This window comes from Thalia democratica, chromosome 6 (assembly GCF_965202585.1).
Source record: "Thalia democratica chromosome 6, ktThaDemo2.hap1.1, whole genome shotgun sequence".
Lineage (NCBI taxonomy): Eukaryota > Metazoa > Chordata > Thaliacea > Salpida > Salpidae > Thalia > Thalia democratica.
The window spans coordinates 25,632,622-25,646,002 of record NC_139170.1 but is presented as its reverse complement, the minus strand read 5'-3'; the positions used below and the strand labels follow the sequence as shown (position 1 = coordinate 25,646,002).

The window sequence follows — 13,381 nt, the reverse complement described above, 5'->3', positions numbered from 1 at the left end:
AGCTTTAGTTTTCTAATCTGTTTTGATTTGGCCTATTGTTTTATTCTGCTCGGTATATAAAATTCCCGTTGTCTAATTAGTGCTATTCTTTCATATATTTAAAAAAGGTCAGCTTGCCTCACCGAAACTATTTATTTTGAAACTTTAAATATTTACATACTTGATTATCTGGTTTAGCATTTTAGGCATTGAATTAAGCTATTTTTATTATCATAAATAAAAATTAATTAGTGATTTTACATTTTTTAATCTAGTCTATTTTCTTTTTCTTTTTTTAAAGTATTATAAATACAAGTTTAATTTACAAAATTAATATATTATATGTTTTGATGTTTGAAAAAACAACAAAAAATGATCTCTACTTCTAAAAGGAAAATCAATACAATTTATTCTTTCTAAATTTTGTTAAGTAAACAAGTTTTCGGTCAACAAACACATCAGTTCTTAAACTAAATTCTTATTCAAATGAATCCAGTAATTAAACTGTTTAAATATAAAGTTTTTTTTTATTATTTATCAGCGAAACTTTATTAATTTAACAAAATTTATAAAGAATAAATTGTGAAATTAATGTATGGTAATAAATTCTACACCTACGATTGAAACAAAACTTAGATTTATGTAAAACTTTAAACTTGTACAAAAATTTAGTTTATAATTGTGCAAACAAAACTTTTCTAAGAAAAAATGGTTAAAAAAACGAAATTTAGTTTTATAAAAGTAATGGGTTCGTATGATTTTTATTTAAAGTACTTTAAAAACTTTTTGAATTTAGTTATTTAATTTTAGATTATAGTAAAAACTTCAATCTAGTAAAAATATATTTTGAAAAGCTCTGGATAAAATGGTTAATATTAATCACACAAAAATTCCAGTATAACTACTGTTATGATTTTTATTCTTAGTCTACTGAAACATTAGTTAAGTGTGCACATAAAAGTCTTATTATCAATAAAAAAGTTATGCTTTATTTTTAAACACTGAAGTCAAATTTTTTGAAAAAAAAAGTTTCTAAGTACAATTATTGTACACAAATAATTATAAAGCTATTGATTTTTTTAATAAAAGAATTAACTTTCATAGAAACATATCTTATTTAAAAAATAATAATAAATTTGATGCGTTTTGTTTTCGTTTCAAAATTTTTCCATCAAACTCATTTGTTGCGTTGTGTTTAATTTCGATAACTAGTCTTTATATATATAGTTCGTTTTTTCCTTATTCTTTTTAAAATAATCAAGTATCTAAGAAAATATTTTTTACATTTACTGTAAAATTATATATTTAAATAATTATTCTATTAACTATAAATATTATGATTAATCTTACTTTTAAAATTATAAGTAAAAACTTAAAACATATAAAAACTTTAGTCTGTAGATATAACTGACAACATTTTCTTACTATAATTTTGTAAAGCAATATGCGCGCTCTTGCATTATACACGTTTTGCAAACTATACTTTAAAGCTAATTGAATTTAAGTGACATTAAACCAAAGCTAAACAGTAATCGTTTGTATTTAACAATTTAACTAATGAAAATAAAATACAAATTTTTGAAAAAAAAAACTAAATTACAATTACAATATAGTAAAGCTTTTGCTTAAAATTTGGATCCTGTATCTTCTTTTGAAATTAGCCGATGTTTAAAAAGAATTAGAGATTTTAAATTAATGCCACTTTTCCCTACATTTATTCCAAACAGTTATCAAAATAAAAAAATATATATACTTAAAGAAATAATAAACCTAAAGTTAATTAATTGACACGAAAAAACTTCATAGAAAGTTATGTTTATTTGTTGGAAAAAAGTTATACCGTTTTGTTTTATAAACTCAAATTTGAGTCAGACTACATGAAATCAGTAAAGTACTAAAGTAGTATTTACACTAATATTACGTTTCTTTTACTAAGTTATAACCAATATTTATTTCTGCCATCATCAACAAAGTTGAGATGTTCGCGCCATCAGCAATAAATAATGAACTTCACCGCACGACCAACAACAACAACAACAGCATCCGAGACAACCTACGATAGGTTTCGTCCTTATTATGAGTCCTAATAGTTCATTATTTATTAAACATGATGGCCGATTTAGATATTGGTTAAAACTTATCAAACGAGCACAGACTATAATCTCACAATAAGCTGACAATGACTGAGACGTTGGGCTGTGAATGTTTTAGCTGTGTCAATTTGTTCAACTCTACCAACAAAGCTTCAGTACTCTGTACTAAAGCCCACTTGGTAAGATCCCAACAGCAATTTCTCGCGACTATGCCAGCCTGATAAGTCCTAATCAGAACGAAACCGGTCGTAGGTTGTCTCGGATGTGTTGTTGTTGGTTGTGCGGTGAAGCTCATTATTTATTTTATTAGATTAAAAAGTTTTTTTTAAATATACAAAACATAAATAGTTCTTTAAATGCTTATTTAAAACACTTAGTATATAAAGTGCAACTACTTTATACTGTAATACTTTTAAAGCATGTTTTTTAAGACTTCAATACTAAAAAAATAATATTTTTAAATTAATTAAGTCTAAACAATAAAAAGTCAAACATATATGTTTATTTACTTGTAATAAATACATTCAAAATAAGTTGTTAAGCGATAAATAAAGGTAGTATTATAATCAAAAAATTTAAAATTAATTTTTCATTCAAAAAACAATTTTTACAAGTTGTAAAAGCTTATATACACGTTAAACTGGCTTGCGTTTTTTTTTTCAGTCATGATACTACTATTTTTAGAAATATAAAAACACTTTAACTACTAACTGTTATTTATTAAAATACTTAAAAGTCTATGATGAACAGTATTATTTTTTAGAGAGGAATCGAACAGCTTATGATAATTAAGATGTACCTAAAAAAACTTGAAAAAAACTTTCCTTCAACTCTTATAAGATAAACTTTTAAAAAGGAATTTTTCGTTTGTTAAAAAATATTCAATTCTGCTTATTCTAATAGATTCTATTTATTAAACAAAATATAAAAAGCAGTTGAGTTGCTTTTAATTGTTAATAGACTTATATGCTATTAAGAAACAGTAAATTTATCTAAATTCAATAATATTTTCTATTGCTTATACTTTAGATTGTAATTTTAACTAAGTTTGAACAGAAATTATTTATAACTCAAAAATAGTTTATCTGAAAATTTATTTGTAACAACTCATGTTAATATTGAAAAAATATGCTTACAAATCAAAAAAAGATTGTTTCTTTTACTCTAGAAACAAAAAAATAACCAATGCGGTTATTAGAGTTTACGTAAGGCAACCCACGAAACTTATTCTTTCTAGTAATCAGGCTTAGAAAATAGTCAATATTTTTCATTTTACTTCCGTTTTTAAGTTATATAATTGACAAATACATTCAAAAATTATTTGTTTTAATAAAAAAAGTAATTAAAGTAATTTTACATATGTTATTTTAAACTTCGATATAGAGCGTAAAATTAAATCATAGACTACTTTTGTTTATTTTTTAGCGTAATTTAAAGTATTTTTGTATTTTAACTAGTCGAAGTTTGCTGTTGAAATTCAACGATGGAGTATTACTGGTACAACTATTATTAATTTATGTCAACAATTGTCATTAGTCAGCTTCTATAAACAAAGTTCAAGTTTAACAGATTTAGTCTGAAACATCATTCAAAACAATTTATAATGGAGCAACAGTTCTAATAACAAATCAATATTGAATAATCATTTGATAAACAAACAGTTACTAGGCAAAAGGCTGCCTTAATGTACTAAAACTAACCAAATAACCTTTTTCTTTTATCAACAAACTACTGCATTAAGTTTTGTATATGCATACATCTAAGGTATAAATAAACTAAGTACATTCCCGATAATGGAACAAAACCTTAGTTATTTTTTTATAAAGACATTACAAGATAATTAATTAGATAGTAAAAACACAATTTCCTTTTCATTCTATATAAAATAATGCAATATTATTTTTGTGCAACTATAACTTCTACCTTCAAATAAATAAAAACTTTGTTGTTTAATATTATAATTTGAGATTTTTTTTTAATTAACAGCATTTAATAAATAAACAATTAATGTAAAGTCTGATAATACTGAATCATATAATCAAAATACTGTGAGGATACTGTAACTACGATGTTTATAAGTAAAATTAATGTGTATACTTTATGTAATAGTATTTTAAAATCCTTTTCTGAGACGATTATTTTAGAAATACAGAAAATTAATCCGCCAAGCTCCTAAAGTTCTTTCTGTAAACTTCATAAAAAAGATTTGAAAAGAAACATTGAGCGAATTTATGAATCAAACTATTTTAACTAAGTTACAATAATGGTTCAAGTGCATAGAGTGTAAGATTAATAATAAAACATGTTTATACAAGTTTGAAATTTCAAGTGAGATTCAAAAAAAGTGGCCTGAAGATTGGCCAACATTTTTTGAATCTCACTATATCTTAAACACTTAACTAACTATTCAGTCAAGTTATCAAAAGGACTGGCAGTTTAATTTTTACTTAAAATATCTGCTGAGTAGATTTTAATAGTTTGTAACTTAAACGTAACTTGGTCAAAAGGTACGTAGAGAAAAAAAGACTAAAATTAAGCTTAGTATTTGTTAAAACCTCTAAGTTGCTTCAAGAATCATTTCACATAATAAATACATATATAAAATATTTAAACATTACTTTAAAACAAATATTAAAAAATAAGTACTTATACGCTTTGTACAATTTGACCTAATAAATAAGTTTAATTATCAGTTTGTTCAATACAGTTTAAAATATAATAATTGCTTGTCTTAAGTTAAGAAACTTTGGTAAAGTAGACAAACTTAACAAATTGAAAAAAAATAAGCTTACTGTATAGCATAATGATACATATTTATATAAATTTTCGAATAATAATATTAGTTATTCAAATAACATATATATATATATACATATATTTGTCTGAATAGAACAGCTCTAAAAAACTTTGTTGATAGTTTTATAACTCATTTTCTTTTGAAACTTTAAAATATATTGTTATAAGTTGCACTTGCAAAAAATTTCCTTATATTAACACTTAAGCTTTTAACGTGAACATTTAAGGAATTTAAATTATCAAAGGAATTTATTCTAGAACAAAGTGAATGAAGTGTAACATAAAATAAATAATTTTTGCGAAAACGATAGGGTTTTTATTAAAAACATACTTAATTAAATTTTTATTAACTCTTACTTCAACATGACAAAAAAATATACAAAAATACAAACTTTGTGAATTAAAAGTAAATTTTATTGATTGAGGGAAATATTTAAAATTAAAAAATCAAACTTTCATGAAATTATGCTGGAATAAACAACGAAAAACAAACTTGTATATACATGATAACAAATATTATTGCATTAGATTTTTTATGTTTAAAGTTTCTACAGATTAAAATATATTATGATAAAATATTTTAAAATATAAATGAATGCAATTTGACTAAACATAAAATAAATTTTAAAATATACAGCATATATTAGAAAAAAAATTATCTAGGAAGATAAGATTTAACTTTAATTAGTTAAGCTTTGATTATTTTAAATTTTTTGACAAATCTTTGAATGGATCATATACTATTCAATTAAAGAACTTTAAGACATACGGTCTACGTTAATTTTTGTCAACTATTTACATTTAAGGATTCTGGTCATTAGGATCACATTTGAGCATAACCTTAACAGCTTTTCCCGACTTAGTGAGTTCAAACCCTTTTTGAGACTCTTCCATTGGAAATCTGTGAGTTACAAGCGGTTTTACATCGACCTGGCCTGAAGCCAACATCGCAATTGCTGTTGGATATCTGAAATTTTTTGTATACTTTCATAGTATTAAACACAAGTTGTTCTCAAAATAACATTTGAAAAAAACTTTATCTAACTCATTACAATTATAAATAATAAAGTTTTATCGACTATTTTTCACCATCATTCAAAAAGCACTAGAATGTCACACGGATTGTTGTTGATGGTTTTGTGGTGTTTTATGCTTATCACACATATAGCGAAATAATCAGTTTAATAATTAATCTGATCAGGTATATCAAGTTAACTTATTAAATCCTTATCTTTAATTTAATGTAAAAAATATAATAAAATCATTGATTTTTATACACTATCATAAGCAACATTTTTTATAGATTTGAAAACAAACAAAGTTACTTTGATCGTTACTTTACTATATTGCAAATCTTTTGTTTTTTATTAATTTTAAATCAATTGTAAATTTTCAAACTTTAGCTAAACTTGTAGGATTAATAACGTACGTATTACAGTATCTGAAAACTCCTCTAATATCAACTTCTCTAACAGCTGCATCAACAATTGGAACATTGACCATTGCAGGACCTAAGCCAACTAGTAAAAGAACTCCGCCTGATTTTGTGGCCTAAAAATAATTATTCGACTACATTTATTTATTTTTTAATATTATTAGCAACAATAAAGATTAATACTTTATATTGAGTAGAAGATATTTAGCACTTCTTTAATATATAATACCAAATTAATGTAGTTTTATTGTAAAATCGTTATAACATAATGCATTTGAGTAGTGACTTAATTAATTATAGAAGTTACATTTGAGAGAAGAAAATAAAACATATATTGCCTACAAAAATATTACTGCATTCTAATACAATAAAGTAAATAATTGTTTAAATGTGTGCAATAAATATTTACTTAAGACAGACATCAAGCTAAAATTTAGTATTTGAACTCAAAATTTGCTTGTTAAAAACATTTTAATAGTTTCGTCAAAAATAATTCATACTTGAATTTTTTTATTTCTTGCACAATTAGGATTATATTTCCTTTTCTAATTGAAGAAAACAAGATAATATAACAAAAAAAAAGTGTTTTGTTATATGAAAATATGAATTCTATTGAAAAAGTAATTAAACCTCAGATTTGGACAGTTCCAGATGTCTTAAAACTAATTTATATTAACATGTGTCTAAGTTTATTGAACCTTATATTGATAATAAACAATAAAATAAAAACAGCAGTAAAAAACTAAAGGATATAAAAGTATTCGCATAAAAAGCTAAAATTTGACTCATTTAAATTTATAAGTATCTTATTCATTTTTTTATTGTATACAGAAACCTAAAAAAAAAAAAACTTTTTTATAAAAATTATTTGGTTAAGTTGTAAATTTAATAAAACAGTATATATTTTTTTGTTTTGAATCAACTTAAATTTTTACAATTTCAATTATTAACCAATTATGAGTAAATTTAAGTATTATTAAAAGACACAAAATCCAAACACAAAAACTAATAAGTTTATTTATCTATTCAAAAATTTAAAATTAAGCGTTTGTTAACAAAATATCCTAGCGAAACAAGCTCACTAGAATATATAATAATAACAAGTTATACAGTATCCTTCCTTCATTACGCTAACACGTGTTTCTGTGTGTTAACGGATTAAATTTATTTATCTAAATATGTTTTAATCTTATTCTTAATACTTTTTTTAGAATTTTAATTTTATGTATAATTAAACTAGAATGATATTTTTGCAAAGAACTTAATTTTATTACAAAAAACTTATTACATAAATTCCAGTTTGAATAGCAGATTCAGCACCAGTACACTCAATAGTGCGATCAGGCATTCCACCAAGTTTTTCAGCTGCTACTTTCGCTACTTGTTTTGGTGTCATACTCCTGTCTATTTTAATAACATCATCTGCGCCTATTTGTTTTGCCATTTCTAATCTTGATTCAAACAAGTCTGTAAAATATCAATTGTAAATTTTGATTTTTAAAATCAACTTGAAAAATAAATTGCTCAGTGTGCAATGCACATATAGAAAACTAAACTATTAACTTGTCAATAATAGTTACCGAAAGTTTTCTAGAACTGATTAAACTATTTTATTCACTAATGAAAAACAAAACTTAACACAGATAAAAGACTATTTTTATAAAACACAACTCATACCATTAAATTATTATTAATAGTTAAACTAACCCGTTATAACTACTTTTGAAGCACCCATTGATTTAGCAACCAACAATGATACTAAACCAATAGGACCTGCACCACATATTAGTAGTGTGTGCCCTGTGTTTTAGATATTAACATTTATTTAGTTGACTTAGGTTTGAATAATTCAAATTCTAAATATTATAAATATTGTTTAGCTTGAAATAAAAGTTAGCCTTTATTCCTGAAACTTTGTAAAACCATATTTTTTTTTAATGATTCTGAACAGAAAAATCACAGTAATAAAAGAAAGATATTTGTTAAAATAATTTATAATAATGTTTATAGTTAAGTATATAATTTTTAAGTTTTGCTTATAAGATCAATAATAAAAACTTCTAAAAAATTTAAAAATACAACAGTTTTAAATATTGACTTGAATTTGAAAAAAATAGTTTTTAGTTAGTAGTCATTATTTTTACAAATTTTTTTTTGTTTTTATATCAAATATAAAAAGTTTCTAAGTACTTTTTTTCTTATTTTAAAACATACCAAGAGTAACCCCTGCTCTTCTGCATGCATGTATTCCAACAGACAATGGTTCAATCAGAGCACCTTCCTCATAACTCACATTGTCTGGCAATCTGAATGAACTCAGAATAAGCTTATACTATTACATAAAATAATATCTTTAATACAAATTATGAACAATATCCAAGAAAAAACTTTTTAAAGTTTTATAATTTTTCAGGTATCAACTATACCAATATCGAAGTGTAATCATAGTTTGTCTGTGTACAAGTGTGAACTATATTTGTAGTATAGGTAGCATTTTTTCTAATTAAAATGATAATTTGAATCTATTTATTATCAAACAAACTTGTAGCAGAAATCAGCATTGTGGCAGTAAAATGTTGACAAATTACCATCATCAGGAGGTGTTGCGCAGAAAAAAACTTCACTCAAATTGTATCTTCCTTGCCTGTAGAACTCATCATCATGAAGTGGGTATCCTGGTTCTATAGCAACTCTATCTCCTTTATTTTTTTTAATATTGTTAAACTTTATATTTTTTAAAAACAATGTGGTTTTTTTTTCAAAAAAAAAGTGATCATTGTTTTAATATTAGGAGTTTTCATAACTTTTTTTTTAAATACTTGTTTGTAAAAGTAAAATAAAGCAGATTTCAAGGTATAAACACAAACGTATTTAATATATATACAGGTTGTGTTTACGGGTTTAAATAATACTGAAGTCTTTAATATGTTGCGTCCAAGCCCTTAAGCTAAACTTACAGCCTTACTTCCGAGTAGCTTACAATGCTAAATTGCAAATAATGTCTGTCTTACTTACAAGTAACTTTTACTCTTGGTTATAAATTATAACATACTTAGAATCAATTTCAAGTACTTTATTAATAAAATTGATAAATTTTTGAAAGAAACTATTGTAATTAATAAACAAGTAATCTACAATGCATGCAATAATACTTTAAGTACCTAACAGCGTCGCTACTTACTGTTTTCAGGAAAGTATAGCTCTTTCGTGACTCCTAAATGTTCCCTTCTTGCGGAATAATAGAAATTAGTTTAGTAAATAAACCTTTCACGTAACAAATATTATCATTAAATATTGGCTTTAACTTACTACAAAGTGCACTTTTTTGCAAACTAGTCAGAGTTTTTACGTAATTAAAAGAATGAAACTTCTTATAGTAAAAAAAAATTATTTATTCGGCGCTTCGTCTTAGGAAACTTCACAATATGTTTGTTTTTATATCTAATTTTAAATCCGAAATAAATTTATTCTAAAAACTATAAATAATGCAGCCTTTGGCACAAAGGCCTGTAGAAAAGTCAAAGCCTTTTTTCACAAAAATAAACATTAGTTTACATTTGAATCCTTAAAATATAAAATATATGTTGTTTGTAAATAGTATATGAGATATTTCAATTTTTGAGGACTAGCTAGTTCCTATTGCAAAATATAATAAGTAATTTGTTCTTCATATTTTTTCTATTCACTAAATTTTATCTCCCTGGTTTTTTAAGAAAAGCAACTCAACTTTTCATAAATTTTATTTTTCAAAGAGTAACAACATCCAAACTTTGAAAATATATAATTTTATAAGCAATATTTAAAAAAATTCTCATTCAATTTCCTAAAAATAAAAAATATCTAAACCTAAAATATTCTAAATTCAATTCAGATTGAAGTATGAAAATTTATAAAGATTTTTCAAAAACTAAAAAAGACAATAGATTTTTGTTATTTAGTTTTTTTATCATAATCCATAGGAATATTACTGTAATCTACAATTTTGATTTCTTGATTGATAAAATTCAATTTGAACTTAGTTAAGATAAATATCTGGTAGTTTAGATAAAAGTCTAAAAAACAAGATAAATTTGTAGAAAACAATACTGTTCCATGTTAAACTTTACTGAAAAGTTTAAATTTGTAAAGACGTTCTTATGTTTATTTAACATGCAATTTTTTTAATATGTAATATCTAAGAAAAATACTAATACATTTCCTAGTCAAAACTTTTACATGTTGAAATTTGAATTTGTCTAAAACTAAGTTTTGACTAGTATATGTATTAGTATTTTTCTTAGATATTACATACTAACAAAAATACTAATACATTTCCTAAACAAAACTTTATTTTAAACAAATAAAACATGTAAAAGTTTAGAAGTTTGTTTAACATTAACATTATTTCAACAGATTTTATTGATTTGAGTTCGACAGAAATACTTAACTTAATTTACCACCTTCTCATTTAGTATCTAATTTAGCATTCAGAAATCTAAATATTACAATAGAAATTAATAAGTTTTAAGTAAAGAAATATTGTACGAATACAAATTTAAGTACTTCAACTAAAAGCTGATATAAAAACATTAATTAAACAATTAAACCTTTAAAAACATTTAATACTTATTGAATAAAACAAGCACCTGGTTTAAGATGCTTGACTTTTTTTCCACATTTAACAATTTTACCAGAAGCTTCATGACCAATAATCATTGGATTCTCAACAACAAAATCACCAATTCTGCCCTTAACCCAATAGGAAACATCAGAGCCACATATTCCAACTGAATGCATTTGAATCTGGACATCTGGAAACATGTGCTTTTTGTCATATATCTTTAAATACTAAGAATTAAAAAAAAAATAAAAAATTTAACCAATACTACAAATAGTTGTATTTCTTAATGACATTAAAACAAAAGTGCACTTGTTTGTTAAAAAATAAAATTATATTAGATTAAGTTCATTAATGTAAATAAAACTGATAACTTTTTCACTAACCATTGTCACCAGGTTCAGGAATTTCGCGTTTTTCCTGTAATTTGCAATAAATTTAAAATAATTACTTTTACTAAAACTTTACCAGTAATAATACCATTTACAAATTAGATATAAAAATTATTACATTATGTATATACTTATGGTATAAACAAAAGCAACATATATATTTTTTCTTTGAAAGGTTTATTTTTTAAGTGTTTATAAAACAGTTATATTACCAAATTAGAGTGAAAATTTAATTTTTATATAAAAAAAATAGATGATGTGCCTTGGTAATTTATTAATCTATTAGCCAAATTTTTCTTTATAAAGTACATTCTTGCTTATCCTGGCCTCACTAATTTGGTCCCTTACTAATCTGCCCGGTTTCAGTTGAGAATTAAATTCAGTTATTTCAGCTGAAATCAATGTTTTTTCCTTAAAACAGATGTAAATAAAAGTGTTTCCTGTGTGTAATGTATTTGAAAAATTTATTTTAAAATGTATCAAAGTTTTCATTTATTACTTTTTGCCAGTTTTAATTGTTTGGATAGTTAAAAAATAACAAAATATAATATACTAACAAAAAATTTAGTGTGTATTTTATCATATGCATTGCATAACAGGTATAATATTTGGAGACGTGTCAAATATGCACAAAAAATCAAATATGCACAAACGGTAACTTTTGCATGAATGAAGGGTAATTTTCGCAGGAGAATTAAAAGAAAAGTAAAAATTAAAAAATTAATTTCCAACCAAGGGTTAAAGGTAACCGTAAAAGTAAAAAGAAAATATAGAAATAAATTTTAAAATAAAATTGTATATACTAAATAAAAAAACCAACCAAGGGTAAGGGTTAGGGGTAACAGTGATAGTACAAAAACAAACATTAAAAAAATAATCAACTAAATGAAAATAAGAAGAAGTAAAAAAGTTACCAACCAAGTGTAAGAGATATGGGTCTACAAGATATTAAAAAAATACCATTGATTATCAAATTAAAAAAAAATTAACTTATGCAAAAGTGTCTTTGTGCAATAATGACCCTTTGTGCAAAATTGACCATTTGTGCAAAATTGACCATTTGTGCATATAAAACAGATATCACACAATATCTAAATAAACAACAATGTTTTGTTTTTATCCAGCCAAAAGCTAATCCAAATATAATTACAAAAAAGCTTCCCAAACATGACCAGATTAGCAAGGATGCACTGTACTATAAGTTTATGTCACTCTACTTTGTATGCAAAGTTTTTAACACTTTAAACCAAATATTAAAAAAAAAAAGATTTTTTTTTACAATATATACTTCTTAATTAATATTTAATTTTAAAATACTAATATATTATTATTTTTAAACAATTTATAATAAACATCCTAATAAACAAAATCAGACTACTATCAAATTTTTATTTTGTAACAAAACTGAATACTAATTATTCTTATATGCATAGATTTATTCTTCTATGAACAGCCTTCAACATTTTTAGAACCCTTAATTTATTGTAAAAATTTTAGGAAATTTGGAACAAAAAAAATATAGTTAAAGTAAACTACTAACCAAAACTATATCACACTGGGGGTACTCTTCCCTTTTTTTATGAAGAACAACACAGGTATTTTTCATACTTGTACTCATAATTTCAGACAAAATTTAAATTATCTACAAAATAGTTAAAGTAACAACATTAATAAACTGAACTTATTTTTAGGTTGATAGGTAAGGATAACTAGTAGTTAAATTAATAGTTTAGTTCTTTAAAATGTAAGAAGCAAGTGACATAAGAGGAGCAACTCTATTTTAGAAATTACTAAACAGAAAAAGAACTAAACAGAAATTTTTAAACAAAAATAAACATAAAAGGAAGATAACAATAATTTTTTTTAATGAAGTTTTAAAATTTTTAAAGGTTTAAAAAGATCATAATTTCAAGTAATATTAAAACTTACTTTATTGCAGAATATAAAAGAATCAATACTAAGCTATAATCTACAACAAAAACTGATTTCTTAGTTATAAAAACTAGCCTGAGATTTATAAAAACTTCAAACAAGCTTGAGTTTTTCAAATAACCTGAATTTTTATAAACTAATCTGAGTAGCTTCAGCT

The 13,381-nt window shown here is 23.8% G+C and overlaps 1 protein-coding gene across 1 annotated transcript; it reads right to left on the bottom strand.

Moving 5' to 3' along the window:
* Positions 1-5,298: 5,298 nt before the first annotated feature.
* LOC145839390 (sorbitol dehydrogenase-like) lies at positions 5,299-12,936 on the bottom strand. Its single transcript, XM_082946965.1, has 9 exons — positions 12,833-12,936; positions 11,287-11,320; positions 10,929-11,093; positions 8,846-9,002; positions 8,518-8,609; positions 8,011-8,103; positions 7,592-7,770; positions 6,298-6,419; positions 5,299-5,835 (listed from the first exon to the last, which is right to left on the bottom strand). The coding sequence occupies exons 1-9, from the start codon at positions 12,908-12,910 to the stop codon at positions 5,670-5,672; spliced, it is 1,086 nt and encodes a 361-aa protein (XP_082803091.1). The 5' UTR covers positions 12,911-12,936; the 3' UTR covers positions 5,299-5,669.
* Positions 12,937-13,381: the final 445 nt, after the last annotated feature.